This window comes from Columba livia, chromosome 18, assembly GCF_036013475.1.
Source record: "Columba livia isolate bColLiv1 breed racing homer chromosome 18, bColLiv1.pat.W.v2, whole genome shotgun sequence".
Lineage (NCBI taxonomy): Eukaryota > Metazoa > Chordata > Aves > Columbiformes > Columbidae > Columba > Columba livia.
The window spans coordinates 13,845,804-13,865,069 of record NC_088619.1 but is presented as its reverse complement, the minus strand read 5'-3'; the positions used below and the strand labels follow the sequence as shown (position 1 = coordinate 13,865,069).

The window sequence follows — 19,266 nt, the reverse complement described above, 5'->3', positions numbered from 1 at the left end:
AATAACTGATAGCGAATATGACCTCCAAGAACAAACGTGGCTTTTGCTCGTCAGAGGAAAGTGTCTGGGAAATTGCAGCAGCTGTAGGGTTAGGAGAGAGCATGTGAAGACAACCAGGGGAGAAGCTAGTCAGAAGCCTAATAGTGGGAAAGGGGGTAACATGGGGCGGCACAAAATGGAAGAGGGGAGGAAGAGCTGTAGATGCAAGATGAGAAGTCTTTTATGGGTAAGGAAAGGGTGAGAGACTTGAACAGTGTCAAAATTGAAGGGGAAGGGGGAATGAAGACAAGAAGAATCACCTCCTCCAGTGTGATGGATGTCAAGTGTTGCAATCAACTGTCATTGACACTAACTCTTCCATCTCATTCTCATATTGTAGCTGAGGATTCATGTGTTAGGTCTAGGACTGCAGTTTCAGTTAGAGCCTCAGGAATGTGAAATTCCCCTAGCTGACTGTTCAGAACGTCATGTAGAGCCGAAGTGACACTGTTCATAAAGCCGTGCACACTCAATGTCTGCTCTAAAGACTAGATCCCATATGACCAGATGTGGCTTGTAGAGGGGTGACTTCTGAAAGCATTAGATGATCCTGAAAGGTGAGTCTCTAGCTGTAGTTTACTGAGGTTTTAGAAAGAAGGAGGCTGAGAAGACTGCTAGAGAGGCCTAGAGCTGAAAAGAAAGTGGCCTTTATTTAGTGTGCTGGTTTTTTTCTCAGGTGTCCGTGACGTGAGTAGTCTGAATGCTGAGAGTTCCTTGGCCGACTTGGGCTTGGATTCCTTGATGGGCGTGGAGGTGCGCCAGACCCTGGAAAGAGACTATGACATCGTTATGACCATGAGAGAAATTCGACTCCTTACAATCAACAAACTGCGTGAACTTTCTTCCACACCTGGGACAGCAGAGGGTATAGTGTTTGGATCAGGGTTGAGTCCAAAACATTAAGCTCCCAATCTGTTGCTTTCATCTGTAGTGACATAAACCTCTTAACAAATCATGAAATAAGGTTATAGCTGAAAGGCTTTCAAATGACAGACATGTCACTGAAGTGCATGGACCATTGGGTCAGGCCCATCAGTTCTGGGGACATGGTAGAAGAATGAGCACGAAAGCTGCTTTCTTGCCTGGCTGGTATCCGCCTGCCTGAGTGCTGCCATGCAGCTGTAGGCAGGATATCAGTTGAGACCTCTTCCCTGACTCAGGAATAAACAACCTAATGTCATGCTTACTGTAAACTAGCAGCATATGTGGTTGCTGCAGAACAACTGACAACAGGAAGATCCCTGTGTCTGTGCTGTGATGATTTAGTGAGCCAGTGGGCTAATCCAGAGCTGCCTTGAGATTGTCCCTTAGGACTATAGCCAATGTGACAAGACTGATCCTGAGTTTAATTGTGTTTGTCTGGTGTGCTTCCCTTCAAAGAGCTGAAGCCATCCCAGCTGATGAAGACAGGCCCAGGTGAACCTCCCAAACTAGATTTGAACAACTTGTTGGTGAACCCAGAAGGGCCAACAATCACCCGTCTCAATGATGTTAAGAGCACAGAGCGCCCTCTTTTCCTTGTTCACCCCATTGAAGGATCCATTGCAGTTTTCTACACTCTTGCCTCCAAACTTCATATGCCCTGCTATGGGCTACAGTGCACAAAAGGTATTATCTCAGTTCTTCAGCATCTTCAATTTGTAAATGTAACTTTCTGAATTTCAGTTGCCTTATAGAGAGAGCTTTGTTTCTAGACTGCTAAACTCGGAGGATCAAGCATCACTACCTATAATCTGCATAGGGTCATGTCAAACATCCCCAGATCACAAGAGGAGTACTAGGTTAGGCTGAAGAGCTTATGTATGGGGAAATGAAACAATTGTGGGTGTTGAATTTAGTCCCTGCCAGCAAATAAGCATGCAGGAGAAAAACGAGGAATGCTGTCCTGCCTGTCTTTGGAAAGCAGGAGTATTACTATTCCTTGTCCAAATTGTAAGTTGCTAACCATAATTTAGAAACTTAACCTTCAAAATAGCATAGATGTTTCCAACGGGGTTTCTGAGCTCCTGAAAATGTAATTGTCTGCCAGTGTGTTTTCCCTGGAGTCCGTTTCTAACTTGCTTCCATGTTCTAGCTGCTCCCCTGGACAGCATACAGAGCCTGGCCACCTATTACATTGACTGTCTGAAGCAGATACAGCCTGAGGGACCTTACTGCATTGCTGGATACTCTTTCGGTGCCTGTGTAGCCTTTGAAATGTGCTCCCAACTGCAAGCACAACAAAATGCTTCCCATGCACTCAACAGTCTTTTCCTCTTTGATGGGTCTCATTCCTTTGTAGCAGCGTACACTCAGGTAAGAGACGCAAAGAACATCTTCTGTCTGGGGCCCACGCTGTGTCATCAGGCTCATGTTCTTGGAGCTTGCTGTTCGAGATCTGAGCCATCTGGAAAGCTGACAGGCTTGCTTTGACAGAGGAGCTGGGAGACAGCTGTAGGTGGTGGATGCCTAAGGATGGCTGGAGGGTGGAACCATAGGGGGGGTAGTCTTCATTAGCTGCTGAGACCTGGGACGCAAACATTGCACTTGCTGTGGTAAATCATGGTATTAGTATGCCTTCTGGAAGATCCTGGAGCCTGGAAGACAAGAGCTTCATACAGGGGTGCTAGGAAACCTTGCTTAAGCTTTCCTTTCCATTTTCATTGTACTTTCTAGAGGATACTAAGCTCTCGGCAGTTGCCATCTGTGGATTTACTTTCTCGTCTGTCTTCAAGGGATCTGCCTCCCCCACCCCAAGCTTCAGTCTGTGGTTTTTCTTTCTTCCTCCCCTCTTCCTTTTTACCAGTTCAAAGCCCTTTGTTCTGTAATGGTTTTTATCTAACGTTCAAGATCAGGCAAATCCCTCTCTTGCTTGCATTTTATTCTTTTTTCCAGAGCTACAGAGCCAAGCTGACCCAAGGAAATGAGGCTGCATTGGAGACTGAAGCATTGTGTGCCTTTGTTCAGCAATTTACAGGCATTGAATACAATAAGGTAACGTTTCTTTTTTATTTTAATCTCTATATGTTGCATGCAAGGGGCGTGGTGGTGGTTTTTTTCAACAGACATGGCTTCTCAGATATTGAGACTAATGGGGAAAACCATGTTAATATTTCCAGCTGCTGGAGGTTCTTCTGCCCCTGAAAGATCTGGAGGCTCGTGTGAATGCTGCTGCAGACCTGATAACTCAGATTCATACAAACATCAATCGTGAAGCACTCAGCTTTGCCGCTGCTTCCTTTTACCATAAACTGAAGGCTGCTGATAAGTATATACCGGAGTCCAAGTATCATGGGAATGTGACACTGATGCGGGCAAAGTCTCACAATGAGTATGAAGAAGGTCTGGGTGGAGACTACAGACTCTCGGAGGTCAGTCTGAGGCCCACTGGTGACTGTTGAGGTTCTCTTGATATTTGGGGAAGCAAAAGAAAAGCATAGAAAATCATCCTTACTGAGGGAGAAGGGATTAAACCAACCTGAAAGAAATAATAATATTGTGGTCTAGCAAGATTTAAAAGTCCTCAAAAACAAATGGGTTGATTTGGTTCTGGGCATTTTCTCAGGGTAGTGAGAGCTGCAAGGTCTAGCCTCTGTATTAGGTAAGTGTTTCATGTAGCTAATTCTTGCAGCTCTCTAGATAGACTTTAGATAATAAAGATGCTAAAAGAGTAACTTGACAGAAGTAACTTTTAGTCTCCTCCTTTTACTGTGGACCCCTAAAGTTTGTCTACTACATGCGAGCAGACTTTTGAAGAGCAAATGTCAGCTTTCGGACAGTGAAGGTGGCTTTTTCTTAGTTACCTTTTGTGGACCACTCAGTAGTATGTGGGCCTAAAAATTTAGGGTTTTGGCCTGTGGTCTAGATAAGGTCACAGCTCTTTAGCCCCTGTTCATGTAAAAGGGTTATGTGTCTTACATTATGGTACAGGTACCAGAGGAAAATAAGTGATTTTCAGAATTAGCGTCCTGCTTCTTGCATCTCCTATCCCTTCAGACTTCTAATTTACATTCATTGTCGATTCCAAGCTAATGTGTTTATTATGGAAGTTACATATTGACCTTAAAAAAGGGAGGATTTGTGATGGTGGGAGAAATATCAGGTGGAGGAGTTTTCTTAAGGGTGTGGACGTAGCTACTTTATCTTTCATTCTTTGATATTGTAGGTAAATTGTTCTACTAGTGTGGGGTTGGTTGGCTTCCTGCCACCTTTTATTCGAGTGAATCACCTGCCAGGCTGTCAGACTATCACGCTTTAAAACATTGGCTCTAAACAATGCCTTGCAGTTGATCTGTGAAAATGTGTCAGAGTAAAACTGGTGCTGTTTTCAACTGAGTTTGATAGAGACAGTGGTATAAACTATGAGTAACTTAGAAGACTGGCAAACCCCAAACAGCTGGGTGACCGGCTGCTTGTGAACTGTGAATGTAAACTTCTTCTTTTTCATAACCGTGCAGGTATGCGACGGGAAGGTATCTGTCCATATTATCGAAGGGGATCACCGCACCTTATTGGAGGGAGATGGCGTTGAATCAATTATCGGGATCATCCACAGCTCACTGGCAGAGCCTCGTGTCAGTGTCAGAGAGGGTTAACTTCTGCTTGCTTACTGTGAATGGTGAAGAAAATGCCAACAACATTCCTTGTTACGACAGACCCAAAGGAACTTTTCCTGTTGTTTGACATCTCATCTGCTCTGCTGCCAGAACTGAGAAGTCCAGCTGAACTTGATTGGTCTTTTTCTCTCTCTCTCTTGCTCATCTTTTCCCAACTTTTATGGGTTCTCTCTTCTCCTTCCCCTTCTGTGCTTTGTCTTCCCCTCGTCTCCCTGTCCGCATTGCTCTCGTGCTGTGACTCTGTCACTGTGCACTGCTGTGAGGGTTCCCCACTGATGGTCGCTTCCTACACCCTTGGCAGTATGGAAAACAAAATTAGGAGTAGGTTTCTTGTGCTCTATATTATTTTGTCTTAACAGTATTCCAAAGGATATGTGATAGCACTTGTTCGCCAAGCCCAGTGAGCAGGGAGGGGAGCTGCAGCTGATTTCGGAGATACCTTTTGTCTGTGAAGAATCTGTCTGTAGTTAGATCAGAAAGAGAATTCCATTGAGGCTTTTGTAACTATATTTTTTTAATTTGATATATTCTACGTATTTATTATGTCAAACCAGAGACTTCTTACTTGGTTTTAATTTATCGTGGGTTATAGGAGAAAAGAAACATTCCTTTTTGGATGGGAAAGTTTATTCTACAAGAGGAAGTTGCCTATTTGTTAAACCAAAGTGCATCCTTGGTACAGTCTGGTTTGTGTGGGGGTTTGGTTTTTTTCTTCCGCTGTCCGGCCCTGGTCAGAAAGGAGAAGGTAGCAGGGAGGGTTCTTGCCATCATCCGCTCTTGTGAGGAGAGGTGGTGGAAGGATGGATGGTTTGACAGCTGCCACTGTGTATTGAGCAGCCTTGACGTGGGTGTGATGAACACAGTCAAAGGTGTCCCTAGGCAGGTACTTTGGTTATATTTGTGCAAGGTTCTGCGCTCTGCTGTATCAGAACCTTAGCAAAGTATTAAGGCTATTGCTTTACCTTATTCCCTCCCACCTATAGTCTCAACACCCAACCAGACATTTGGAATTGGGGGAAATAGAATTCTTCAACAGTAACTGATCAAATCCTCTTACCCCTGCTCTCCCATAACCAAATCTCAGGCAAACATACAAGCATCTACCCAAAGCCCTTGTATATTTTCTCTAGTGCAAGGCTTGTGTATTCATTTTCCTCTCAGTAGTGAGACCGGAGATCCCACATAAGTTAGCTAAGTAATCAGTATGATGATATGATTTTAAGATATAGTACCTTTTTAAAGGAAATTTGCATAAAATCCAGTTTAAAAATTTCTTGCATTTGCTATGCTTGGTCTGTCCTTTCTGAAATCAGTCAATCCTTGCTACACTTATGATACAGAGGAGACCTGGGTAGCAGCAAAGCACCAACTAGGAGGAGCTATTGTGCCTCTTGAGCTGCTGTGAGACCTCAGTTCTCTCCCTCCGCACCCGGGGGCAGTACCCGCTAGAACGAGCGCTCAGCGCTCACGGTGGCTCTTCAGCGCGGGTTCTGACCTGGTGTCTTTTGCTCATACCACCCTCTGTTGATAGTGGCTGGGTTAGCTGGTTTTAGTTTTATAACTTGTTTCTTTTGTGAAATCTGAAATAAAACCAACATAATGATAATGTCATCTTAAAGCATTTCCAAAATAAGTCTTGTTATTTTTCCTTTTTTTTTTTTTTTTTTTTTAGTACTTTTTGGTCTGAAGAGTGTCTTTCTCTTTGGCTTTCCTAGTATTAAACAGAATTGATCACTGGTTGGCTTTTTGTCTTATTCTCTCCACCATTTCTTAATTCTGTGTTTCATCTGGAATATCTCATTTCTTGGTACAAAGCAAAAACTGCTGCTAGCATATCTGATTTGGAGTCTGTAGAAATAATAACAATAATAAAGAAGACTTATTATGCTGGAGCATGGCTTCTTGTTGCCATGATTTTGATACCTTGGATACAACCGAACCACACACCTATAAGATTGGAAGAGAAACCCTCAAATTCTAATTCTGGCACCACTGCTGTAGTTTTAGATGAGCCATTAATGCTACTGCCTCAGTTTCCCCATCTATAAAATGGGACTAATAGCATCTACCTCAAGGTCGTTGGGAGTGTTAGGCAGTGGGTGTGAACGCTGGTAGGTGTCAGTGATGTGTGAGGGTCAGGTGCCTTACAGCTGCGAAGAGTCCACCGCTGGGCTGCGGCCACGTGAGCTGGGCATATGTGCACACTGCGGGGCTTCATTCGATCTGCTGCATACTGTCTATGCACATCCTGGAACAAGATACTACATAAAAATGTGGACAGGTGCATTGGTTCGTTCTAAATTTAACTACTGGCAGTTGTAGTGAGCTTGAAAAAAAAAGAACTGAAAAAATCCTATGTACTTGCCTTGTTTGTATTGAAAACCTAGAAGGAGGAAAAACAAAGTGATTTAAACTTTAAGGAAAGGGGTACAGTAGTTTTGTGATAAAGTGCTTAACAAGTCTGCATAGGCCATGTGAAGGGAGCGAGGACTAATGCTGTTCCAGCTGTCCAAGCAGGAGTTGGACCAGTTTGCTGTATAAACACAAATGTGCATGGTCTCATCTGAGCAACACTTGGGGCACTGGTTTAGTAACAGAAGTTCCTCAATAACTACTTACAGCCTATATGCTCTCAGTCTTCTTGTGGTTGTTATTTGAATAGCAGAAGGCGGTTTTGTTTCCGTGGGCTTTGGGGGCTTTTCTGCCCTGTAACCCCTCCTGGGGCTAGCTGCTGAATGCAGCGTGCCCAACATAAACACCTTACTCCTGCTGGTACTACTTGTTTCTCAGTAGCGTGTCAGATGGACAGAGGTAGAATAGAATAACAGCGTCATAGTGCAAAATCAAATCCTGCAGGTCCTTGTTCTGAGAAGCCAAGGACAGGGGTGAAATTCTTCACCTCTACCCTTCTAAGTGAAATTAAAGTGCGGGCTCTCGTGTTAACTGATGCTCGTGTTCCATCCACCTTTTCACAGCTTCCATCCAGCTTCTCACAGGCTTTTCTCCCCACGCTGGTGTTCATCTCGAGGCTGAAAAGCAGAGTCCTTTGTTGGCCCTATAAAGTTATTTAAGCTCACAAAGTTACATTATACCTTAAATCTGTGCTATTGCCTTAATAGTAAGAATAAGAATGCATGGCACATAGCCCATGTAGCATCAAAGCTATTATTTTCCTCTTCTGTTCTACCACCTTCCTGAGGGGAAAGAAACACGTCTCTCTTGCCACAGTCCAAAGCTGAAAAAGTGCGAGAGCTGGCGCCTTCGGACGGCGACACCGGCCAGCGGCGCCCGCCTGCCGCGGGGAACCGGGCAGCGCGACTCCCGGACGCTTCCGCGCGCGGGCCCTGCTGGCGGCGCCGCGGTTTCCGGAGGGGGCGGTGCGCAGCGGCACCGCGGGGTCGGCCGGAGGGAGATGGCGGTGGCACCGTCCGGCCGCCGCGCCGCCCTGCCCCGCGATCCGCCCGCCTCCGGGCCTCAGGCGGCGGCTGCGGGCCCGGGAACGGCGGCTGCGAGCCCGGGAACGGCGGCTGCGGGCCCGGGAGCGGCGGCTGCGAGCCCGGGAACGGCGGCTGCGAGCCCGGGAACGGCGGCTGCGGGCCCGGGAGCGGCGGCTGCGAGCCCGGGAGCGGCGGCTGCGAGCCCGGGAGCGGCGGCTGCGGGCCCGGGAGCGGCGGCTGCGGGCTCGGGAACGGCGGCGCGGGGCGGCGGCTGCCGCAGGGCTGCCCCGGCGGGCGATGCCGAAGCTGCGCGGAGAGGCGTTCTGGAGGGAGACGCTGCGGAGCGCCCACTACGTGGTGGCGCCCATGGTGGACCAGAGCGAGCTGGCCTGGAGGCTGCTGAGCCGCCGCCACGGCGCCCAGCTCTGCTACACGCCGATGCTGCACGCCCAGGTCTTCCTCAGGGACGCCAACTACCGCCGCGAGAACCTGTACGGCGAGGCCTGTCCCGAGGACCGCCCGCTCATCGTGCAGGTGAGCGCGGGGAAGCGCCGCCGGCCCGGCCCGCGCTCCCGGTCCGCCCGGCGGCGGGAGGAGCGTCCCGGGTCCGCCGGGCCCGGGGCTCCCGAAGCAAGTCAGTGGGGCCTGATGCGCCGTGGTCGTGCACCCTGTGCGTGCTGACAAACCCACGCGAGCTGAAGGCAGTCAGTCTCACCCGGGGTTCCCGTGGGATGACAGCAGCTCGGTTTTTCACCTGAACACTACTCGCACCACGTGGCTCACGAGGATACGTGTCCTTTTCTGTTCACGCCCCGTCTGGCAAAGAGGATTTGGTGCCTTAGCCACGGGGCCTGGAGCACTGGGCTCCCCCAGGGTTCCATCCTCTGCACCGCACGGGCGGCAGCTGCTCTTCCAGGGTCGAGGGTTGTGCCAGGTCTGACACCACCGGGGAGCGTCGTGGGTTTTTGAGTAGCTCTGTGAAGCCATGAGCTCCGCGCTTAGCTGTAGAGAAAGGGTGCAGGGAAGACAGAACACGCTTCTATATTTAAGACTGACCATTTGACCAACAGTCCGATGTGTCTCTTTCACACTCTGCACCCATGTGAATTCATTTTAGAGGCAGTGGTGCTTATTGATATCTACAAAATTTGAATTGTCTCAAGACCCAGAGGCACCACAGGTAACTTTTCTTCTGCACCATCTTTATGTATTAAAATGCTACAGCTGTTTGTTCTATGGGGGATTTTTAGACTTGTTCCCTCTTATTCTTGAGTGCTACATATAAAATATTCTACAAATATTTCTTTGTCTCTTGATTGCTCATCTTTCTCATTTTGTCATGTGAAGGCTAGGGACCTTTAGCTGGTGTCACTGTTTTTGTTGGGTTTTTTTTGAGAAATGGTGTTTGCTGTTATTAACTGTGCATATTATGCCTGTTTTCTGTAGCAAGCAGTTGCTTCGTAACTATGTCGTAACATGTTGTCAGTGCTTGAAGAAAACTATTGCCTGATGATTGCACTTTTCTTTGTCTTTCTCAGTTCTGTGCCAATGACCCTGAAGTGTTTGTCCAGGCAGCGCTGTTGGCTCAGGATTATTGTGATGCCATAGACCTAAATTTGGGTTGCCCCCAGATGATTGCAAAGAGAGGTATGTGCCAGTCTGAACCCTGGATAAGCGTAGAAGCGGCATGTTTCAAATGTGAGTGCTGGCAGTAAAACATCCGGAGGAGCAGATGAAGCCTTGGTGTGGGGGGCGGCTGCAGTGCTGCCCCGGTCAGACTTGGCTGCACCCGCCCTAACAGTTAATGCTTCGTAGTACCTAAAGCAAAAAATACTAATAGTTAATTGCAGCTTCACTTGAGTGACAGTCTTGCATCGGGAATATCCTTCAGAAAAAAGTATGTTTAGCAAGAGCTTGTTTTTCTTTCTGATTTCAGTTGCTCAGACAGCCTAATTTTGCAAAACTGCATTTAAAATTGTATTGTGCAGGCACTTAGCATCTGCTGTTCCTTTGATACTTGCACAGAGTTTATTCACATTAACATAGAAGAGGATAACACCCGCTGAATGCCTTAAAGATGTTGGAAAGATGGCTGTTTGAAAAACAGAACCAGTGTTGGAAAATTTTGGATCGGTTAAGATTTTGAGGAAGGATTTGTTCAGTAACTGCCCATTCCTTTTCTAAAATGTCTTTCAAAGACTAAGAGGAAATGATCAGTGGCGTACAGGGACCAGGTTTTATCCTGAAGGGAAGTTTTAAACACCTGGTGTAAACCCCTGAAAGCTGCTCCCTGAGCCGCCAGGATCCCCACGCCAGCCGCAGGGAGCGGCAGGGAAAGGCGGGTGCTGGGATTCACTGTTCATTCTCAAATCTAGAGCGGCAAATCTCAAATCTAGAAAGGTCCAACTCTTCCAGCCTGGGCAGGACCGAGCAGTCCTGTTCCTGCCAGCGAGGCATGCGAGCGTCTGAGCTTTGTGTGTAAATGCCCGTGAAAGCCGAACGCTTTGGAATCTTACTCTTCTGTACAAGTCTGTCATATAATATTTTATTATAGGTCACTATGGAGCATTTCTGCAGGAGGAGTGGGATCTTCTTCAGAGGATGAGTAAGTCTTTAGAGAGGCTCCACTTTGAGAGGGAATGGGATGAACTGATCATTGAGCTGAGGTTTAGGGGTTTTGGGGATAGAGGAGCAGCATGTTTATTTGGAGAGGGTTGTGTTTGGGGGGGTTGTTGTTGCTGGTTTTTATTTTTACTGTGTTCCAGTGGCACACTCGAGATACTTGGTGGTGTCACACTACACACTCGTACTCGATCTGCTAAAAGACTTCAGTACCTGAAACAGATTTTAGGTGAAAGCGAATCAGTCAGGTCCCGATGTAGTGATGGCTTAGTGGTTCTCCAGCTCCAGAAGGAGCAGAGCTTCCAGTGCCGTAGTTTTTCACTCTGAGGTTCTCAGGTGACAGGAGTTTCTGCCTGAAACCACGGTTGCCGTTTTCTGCTCAGCTCAGCGTAGTCTTTCTGTCCACACCACAGCAGTTGATGCCTCTTTTCTCCAAATTTGTGTAGGGTGTTTGCAGACTATCGGTAGCATTTCTGAACACTGTCACACTCTTTTAAGAAATACCTTCTGAACTGATGTAAAAGCTAGATTTTGGTCATTGTGTAGCGTTGAGAATGTGCCCTCACCCCATTTCTAATTAAATGCCTGAACTGTGAAGTTAGAGAATGTTACTTGTGTTTGCATTCCCTGTGGTCCGGAGTCTTGGATGGCGCTTGGCACAAAGACGCTGCTGAGAACCCGGAAACACAGCCAGCGCTGCCCTGCCCAGCGTGTAGTGTGGCAGCTGGGGCGCTTCTCTTGGGAGTGAAAGGTGCAAATCAGAACAGCTGCGAGGCCAGAAGAGAACCCAGGTCGTGTAGTTGGGCGAGAACCTGGGCTAATAAGAGAATTGTCTTAGTAGGCTATTGTATGAAAGCGAGCAAAGCTTCTGTTTCCGCCTTCTCCCCCTTTTCCCAGCCTTCTTTAAAATGATGGAGTACTATTTTCTGCTTGCACCTGTATATACCTTGAGTGCTCCTGTGAAAGGGTGATAGGAAGTACCTAACATTAACGCTTCTAGGATTTGGATTAGAAGAAAAAAGGTGACTTCCTACGTTATACATCCAAGCTCTGGAAGAGAATTCCAGGTGTGCCGTTGCTCAGTGTTTTCCTGCTGACCGTCTCCATTTGCTCTCTTGTTAGCAGTTTTCCAATTCCATGCACTGCGTAAAGACTATGGGAGTTTAACATGGTGTTGTAGATTTCATCCTGGCTCTGTAACCTACATTTACTACTTTATTTGGTCTACAACTCACCTCTGTTGGTAAGCCTGTGCTTATCAGAGGACGGTAGCCTGTGGTGGTAGTAAACCTGTATCAATGATTAAGGTCTGAGGAGGGTGGTCCTTAAAAGTGAAGGTTTGAGGCAGTGGACATGTTAGGGCTATTAAATGCTGACTATTTGCTGCTGCCTTGTTAGAATGCAGGTTTTGTGCTTCATGTTTTACTATTACTTGATTAACCTGTGCAACAAGGACTGCAGAGGACATTGCTGATTGTTTAAGCTGTGAGAGCTGCATAGCGTTAACTTCTCAGGCTTTTTCCGCACCACACTCGGTATCAGATCTCGAGGGGAGTAGGCACCTTTCATAGCATTGTGCAGCCCACTTACCGGTCTTTTCAATCTTTCCCAGTTTTACTGGCTAACGAGAAGCTCTCTGTTCCCATCACATGCAAAATCCGCGTTTTCCCAGAAATTGACAGGACAGTGAAGTACGCGCAGATGCTGGAGAAAGCTGGCTGCCAGGTAAGGAGGCAGCTGCTCCCTGTAGCGCTGCGCTGGACACGTGACTCTCTGTAAAGCATCTGATGACCAGATTTTGGCGTACTGTGGAGATAAATAGGCTGCATTGTTTTACAGACACAGAAAACGGGATGCAGAGGGAGTGTATGTATTTGCAGTCATAGGCTGCGGGTCGGTAGTATGTTCTGGAAGACTTCAGTCTCCCTTGTAATCACAGCATGGCGTCCTTCACTGCGGCCGAGCGTCTCAGTGTAACCGTGCTGCAGGAGGCTGTGTGAACGCGTGAGCTCACGGGGCGGTACACAAAAACGGCATCAAAGGCGAAATAGGCAGCCTTCTAGGATTTAACCCGTTAAATTGGAAGAGGCGGTGTGTAGTTACAGCCAGTACTGACAGTATCCAGACCTCCTGCTGAGGATCAAGCCACATCAGTGTATCACAAATTCCAAAGCGAATCACAAATCGGAGCCAATGCAGTAGGAAGTCTCTAGGTTCTCCCAAGATACAATCTTGTCATGCTGTGGAATAGCAAACTGAAAGATGCTCAAGAATTTGCCATGGTAGGTGAGCTGCTGATATCTATCTGTGATACCCAAGTCCCTGCACTGTTGAAATAGCAGTAGGAATCCAGTGGCATCTGTGAAGTTTATGAGGTGAAAGGAAATCTTTGTCAGCGGATTTGTTCTGGTGGTTCCTATACGTGAAAGGTAAACGTGACTTTGTGTTCTAGCTGCTGACGGTGCATGGCCGCACTAAAGAACAGAAGGGACCGCTCGCTGGCGTGGCATCTTGGGAGCACATTCAAGCTGTCAGGTCAGTAAGCAGTGCCGGTGTTGGCGGATTCCTGCTCATACGCTCTGAGGGTAGATTTTAAGCGGAGTGTGCACTGGCATTGAAAAGCAAACAATTTTGTGTGATGGGAGAAGAATTTCTGGGTTGACTCTAATTCTCAGTTTTATGCATCTATTTTATCCACTGGTGTAGAAAAGCTGTAAGCATTCCTGTATTTGCAAATGGAAACATCCAGTGTCTCAGTGATGTGGAAGAATGTATCCGTAAGACAGGCGTGCATGGTGTCATGAGCGCAGGTAAAGAAAACGAACTTTTACTCACAATAGACGAGAATACAAACTGTTCCTTATTCTCTTAGCAGCCCTGTGTACATTTATTAAAAGCTTATGTGAGCCTGAGTTGGCAGCAACTTTGACTGAAAACTGAGTGGTTGTGCTTGCTCCCTTTCTACTGGCCATCTCTTACGAGGAGCAGGAATCCCTTAACATGTGTAAGAACGGTAGTACCATCGAGTGGACAGCTCAGGTGCAATTGCTTGACAAAGGCATACGGGACTCCTGTTGGCCTTGAATATTTTCGTGGCAGCTGTTCACCAGTGGAATGGTTTTTGAATGGATCTTGACGCAGCAAGCGCATCTGCTGATTAATGTTCCAGCAGGTGGCTCGTGTTGGGTTGGGACAAGAAAGAACCGGCATAACTTCCTGCAGGAAGAGCAAGGGCGGACATCAAAAAAGCTTCCAATCATTCGCACAGTTAAAGCAATGAAATACATTTTCTGAGAGGGTGTAGAATCCTGTTTTTACAAAATACTGTTCGACAAAAGGCTTGTGAAGCTAATAGAGGAAAGTATAGTGAGAAGCAGTGTCTGTGAACTTAGGCCAGACGAATGTGAATACAGACAGTGGAACACACACATTATCTAAGTATTTAACCACTGGACAGCAACAGCAGTGATTTCTCTATTTTTTACCTTTTTTTTTCTGTCTTTTTGTCAAGATTGGATGCCTTTTGCAAGAATGTGCTTCAATTAGGTGTGAGCTACTTGGCTTAATTAAGAACTGCACAGTGAAATTTAGTATCCTGAGGTCAGGGTAGAGTTTTGTGGACCCCGTTATTCCGCGTCGCGAGTACATGGCTGATGTGTCTGTGGCGGGTGGAACCACCGCAGAGCTGATCAAGCTCCAGAGCCTGGGTTTTGTTTTCTGTTTCAATCCTGAAATGAAAACTTGAGTATTTCTTTTAATTCCCTAGAAGGCAATCTTCATAACCCAGCTTTGTTTGAGGGCCGAAACCCATTGGTGTGGGAGATGGCTGAGGAGTATCTGGAGATAGTGCAGAAGCACCCTTGTCCCTTGTCCTATGTTAGGGCTCATCTCTTCAAGCTCTGGCATCACACGTGAGTATCTCCTCAGAACTCTTAATGTTTTCAGGGCTCATCCTGCTTAGCAAGCGTCTGGCTTTTCTGGACAAGGCTTTTTTAGCAGAATTAGTCTGCTGCAAGGTTTTCTTTCCTGGACCTGGCTGTGGAGAATGAGGGCTGCGGCCTTTACCCTTCACTGCGTATCTGGGAAACAGGGCGCGGGGAGTGAAGAAGTTGCAAGGTAGATAGGCCAGGGCCTGAGCTCACAGCTCGTCAGCTGCCGTGCGCTAATTGCCCATATGCACACGCACTTCATGGCAGCCGTGAGTTAACTAACTCCTTGGTTGTTGTGAGCCAAACTGTCTTGCACTTATTGTGGAGTAAGAGCACAGCCACAGCAGTTACTGAGGAGCAGCTGATGACCTGTGTGTTCATGTTAGCTTATCCCAAAAAACCTTGGTTGTGTGCTAAGTATTTATTTGTAAAAGAGAAGCAGCTATGTGTGCTTTTCTCTGGATTACAAGAAAGAAGATAAGCTTCTACCAAAAGCATGTGCAGCAAGAAAAATCTATAAAAACCTTTTTCTAAAGACATTTGAGTTGATCTCCTCAGTCTAGCAATAATGCATAAACATGACTTCGTGTTTGGGATTTCCCTCAGGCTTCAAGTTTACCAGCAACTGCGTGAAGAATTAGCAAAAGTGAAGACTCTCGAGGGCATTGTAGATGTCAACAGGGAGCTGAAGCTACGGTGCCAGGTACCGAGACGGGCCGCTCTCCACACCTGGCGGGAACTTACCGTGTATGTCACGGAGTTGACGGCTGTTGTCACTTCACTGACCTTGGTGGCTTACCAACCGTGATATTGATAGTTTACTACAATAGCAGCCCCTTAAACCTGAACAGCTATTACATGGGGTAAAGTTGACTTAGGAGTTACAAATCTGCTTCAGTTCATCGTAGTAGTTGTTCTTTGCCTATATTTAACTGTCAGTAACTGTTAGTTTGAATTCCAATTTGTGGTTTCATGGGGTTTCAAGTATTATTTATGTAATGAGATCTCCAGGAAAACTGACTGTAACTCTGTGCTGCAGGAAGAAATAGCTAATCAGAAGGAAGGAGAAAAGCCAAAAGAAGGGTTGCCTTTTTTCCACTGGATCTGCCAGCCATACGTCAGGCCAGGGTGAGTTACCTGTTGTAACCCGGAGCGGAACCCACGGGCCTTTCCTGCCCCTGCTGCCAGTGCAGAGCCCTCCACTTCTGCTCTAGGAGCTTCTGCTCCTTTGAAAATATGTGAAGACTGTGGATTATTATTATTATTCTGGGTTGTTTTCTCCGGGTTATTGCTTTGTTCGAGGGAATGTTGCTCATTGTGTGCATCCTCTCCTTTAGATCATCCTCAGATTTCTCTCTCTCTGGGAAGTAAAAACCAAGAGTTCCACTGCAGTGCAGAAAGAAAACCTTAATGTGCAGCAGATGTGCGACCTGACTGCCCCTTATTATTACATGTAACAAGTGTTGCTGGTAACCGCCACACTAGCAAAGATGGGAATTAATCGTATTCTATAAGGGATGTTTGTGTTGTGTGGACAAGCTTCTCAGTGCCGATTCCCCTTCTGTTGTGAAAACTGGGCTGAAGAAGAGACCAAGCGTGTCAGGATTAATACTTAATACCTAAATAAAACCTGAGAATAACAGATTAAGAGGTGCCTAACATTTAATTTGCCAACTTTCATTGACTTCCCAGCCGATGTATGTGACAGTGTGTCTGTTATTAACAGCCAACGTTACAAAAAACAAATCGGGTTTTTCTGTTCCATTTCTAAGGGCAATGACACTTCCTTGTAATTTGGCCATGACAGAAAGGTTTAGGGTTTACTCCGATTCCTGTGACGCAGAACAGCGCGCAGGGACCACCTGCTTCTCCCCTCCAGCCACCTTAGGGTGATATTCGCTGTTTCAGGCCAAAGGAGAGATGCAGGAAGAACGGAGCCAGTGGGACTGAGAAGGGTGCCCGAGGGAAACGTGCTCTGGAGGAGGAGGAAGATGGAAATTCGGAACTTCTGTCAAAGAATAAGCAAAAAAAGAAGCTAAGAAATCCAAATAAGAGCTTTGATCCATCTTTAAAACGTGAGTTCTGTTTAGTGACATAAATGCACAGAAAGTTGATGATAACACATTTGATCTAAATGGTGACTATATCTTTTTCTTGCTTATGTAGTTGTAGAAACTTCTTTAAAAAGAAGGGGGGTTGTTTGGAAATTTCAGTAATGGGCAATGTGATTCAAATTATGTTCATTAGTAAACAAGGATCAAAGAAGTAGGTCACTGAGCCACTATGAGCATCTTTTAATGCTCAAACTGCTTTACAAGCTAAATTGGAGCCATCACTAGTATTTGAAATTAGAATTTCATATGCATTTCAGGCAGATGGCCTCCCCTTTACACTTGAGGAACATCTTTCTGTTTGGTTGTTTGTTTTTTTTTTACCTTAGAGGCACTTAAAAAGTCGAAGTGTATTGACCTTTGCACTGTTCTTTGCTGTGCTGTATTTCTAGTTCAAAGGAGTCGCTCCCTCCCTCTCTCGGGGTGGAAAAAGCACCGAGCTTGCTCTGAGCCTGGGTGTATTTCTCTTTTTCATTTGCTTCTTCTACATAAAAATCCCATTGCTGAAATGAGTCTCTTCCTCCCTCTTTTCCAGCCAAATATGCAAAATGTGATCAGTGTGGGAACCCCAAGGTAAGTTGGTGCCAGTGTCCGCCACGGCAGCTGCGCTGGCTGCAGCGGCGCGGGCGGAGGCCGGCGGCTCGCTGTGCGGAGGGGGGCGACGACGGGGCGGTGGGCTGGGGCCGCTGCGGGTGCGTGTCCGTCGATGCCCGGGACCGGGCCCGTGTTTCCCGTGGTGCTGTTGCAGAGCACTGCAGGAGCTCGCCTGCAGCAAATGGCGTAACGCTTTTTCCAAGGAGCTTGTGGCGTGTGCCTGCTCGTGTTGTGCAACTCGGGCCGCCCAGCAGATACGGATGTTGCAGAAACTGAACGCAGAATTGTTTTGGTATTTGTTCTCTCTGTACTAACAGTTGCTCGCTGGGGCTCCACCCCTCCCACGAGCAGCAGCTCTGTCACCTTCATTACCACCGAGCTCTGATTGCCCAAGAGAGCATGCAGGGTTTTTTCCAAAGGTCGGAATGTGCAGAGCTGTATTGTTGTTGCTTATTATAACAAACAATAATCATTTTATTTTCACTGATAGAAGCTTCTTTACACCCCTCCCAACCCAGGGCAATAAATGTGTGTTTAACATGTGCCGAGGCTGCTGTAAGAAACGAGCGTTCAAAGAGACAGCAGACTGTCCAGGTAAGTGCTGTCCTTGCGAGGCACCGGCAAACGTCTCATCTGCCGTGTGTATTCATTACTTTAACCTTTGCTTTGTGCAGTGGGGGGGGATGTGTGTCAAAGTCTACGTACACAGCTCTCTGAAGTTCTACAGTACAATTTTAAAAGCCCGCTCTACCTTCTGTGTATGGTATTTCTTCCAAAGCCTTGGGCTGCCTCATTTCTACGTTATGAGGACCCATTCTGTGTAAGGAAGGAGCTGGTTTGTTTATCATCTCATTGCAGGTTTTTTGCTTGTTTCCCCCACCCCGTTCTCGCTTCCTCAGGTCACGGATTACTTTTTAAGACCAAATATGAAAAATCCCTTTCATGGCAAAACAGTCAAAGGACAATTGAAAGGGCAGCGACCGGTGCGGGGGGAGACGCGGCCGGGGCGGCCGCAGCCCCGCCGGACGCCGCTGACGCCGCGCTGTGACGCTCTGGAAACGAACCGGCCGGAGCTCGGCCCGGCCGCGGCTTCCCTGGGCCAAAGAACCCGCGTCAGCTGCCTCAACGCGTTCCACAGGTTTATTTTTTCTGGAAAAGTTTTATTTAAGTAAAGAGCTGCTTACTCAGGGAATTATCCTGCATTTGAAATAAAAAGGATGCAATTCTATTTCTTGTGCTCTGTTTTAAAGACTAAAAATGCTGCATTTTTTTATGGGGGACAACCTCTAGAAGCTGCCATCACACTCTGCCTCTTGAGTGTTCATTAACCCTTCATGGCTTGTTTTTAATATTGGGGAATAAATTTCTTGTATTAGATCAGCCTCCTGGCATGCTAAAAATAGCAATGTCAGTGAGCTTCACCAATGGAAAACGTGTCACATGTGTCTGGTTCAGCAGCCCATGTTTTCAATGCAAAAAGGAATCTAGCAGTACCTTACACACATTAAAATAAAATAGGTCATTTAGCCTCTGCGGGACGCGGTCCGGACGCGGAAGGACAGGAGCCAGCAGCGCGGCCCGGACTGCTTCCTTGCTGCTTCGTCCGGCTGACGGTCACGTTTCTAGAGTCACAGCACTCGAGGTTCCTCCCCTGCCCGTCAGACGCTCCACTCCGCAGGGTCTGCTGAACGGAAAGGGCCGGGAACCCCAGCGCCCGGGATGCCGGATCTGCACAAAGCGCCGGCAAAGCGTCTTCAAATAGTACGGAAGAGTAATAAACCAAAGGTCAGAAAACCAGCGCAGCACCGTGCCCTTCAGAAAACAGGGAAGACCCTTCCCTGCCTCACCCTCGGCCAGGAGGGGCTCGAGACCTTTGTGTTGGCAATGACAGGAACACAGCGCTGTCAGGACTCTGTGCGACCCGCACGCCAATTACTAT

General features: G+C 47.1%; 2 protein-coding genes across 5 annotated transcripts in view; both read left to right on the top strand.

The window, feature by feature from the left end:
- The window catches only part of FASN (fatty acid synthase), a 40,368-nt gene extending 33,842 nt beyond the window's left edge, over positions 1 to 6,526 (top strand). Inside the window, exons 38-43 of the mRNA XM_065034178.1 lie at positions 716 to 904; positions 1,420 to 1,647; positions 2,114 to 2,334; positions 2,914 to 3,012; positions 3,138 to 3,389; positions 4,476 to 6,526. Of these exons, the coding sequence (XP_064890250.1) occupies positions 716 to 904; positions 1,420 to 1,647; positions 2,114 to 2,334; positions 2,914 to 3,012; positions 3,138 to 3,389; positions 4,476 to 4,613 (1,127 nt within the window). The 3' untranslated portion in view covers positions 4,614 to 6,526. The remainder of the gene's footprint in view (positions 1 to 715; positions 905 to 1,419; positions 1,648 to 2,113; positions 2,335 to 2,913; positions 3,013 to 3,137; positions 3,390 to 4,475) is intronic.
- Positions 6,527 to 8,033: 1,507 nt separating this feature from the next.
- Positions 8,034 to 18,555, top strand: DUS1L (dihydrouridine synthase 1 like). Of its 4 annotated transcripts, XM_065034251.1 has the most exons (14): positions 8,034 to 8,605; positions 9,189 to 9,251; positions 9,610 to 9,718; positions 10,626 to 10,676; positions 12,306 to 12,418; positions 13,146 to 13,228; positions 13,400 to 13,503; positions 14,460 to 14,604; positions 15,229 to 15,325; positions 15,662 to 15,750; positions 16,531 to 16,697; positions 17,269 to 17,306; positions 17,846 to 17,921; positions 18,227 to 18,555. In XM_065034251.1, exons 1-14 carry the CDS (start codon positions 8,369 to 8,371, stop codon positions 18,373 to 18,375), a joined length of 1,521 nt encoding a protein of 506 aa, XP_064890323.1. In that variant the 5' UTR covers positions 8,034 to 8,368; the 3' UTR covers positions 18,376 to 18,555. The 4 variants fall into 4 exon arrangements, with proteins under 4 accessions (XP_064890323.1, XP_064890324.1, XP_064890326.1 ...); XM_065034252.1 differs by lacking the exon at positions 10,626 to 10,676; XM_065034253.1 differs by lacking the exon at positions 9,189 to 9,251 and having other exon boundaries at positions 8,037 to 8,605.
- Positions 18,556 to 19,266: the final 711 nt, after the last annotated feature.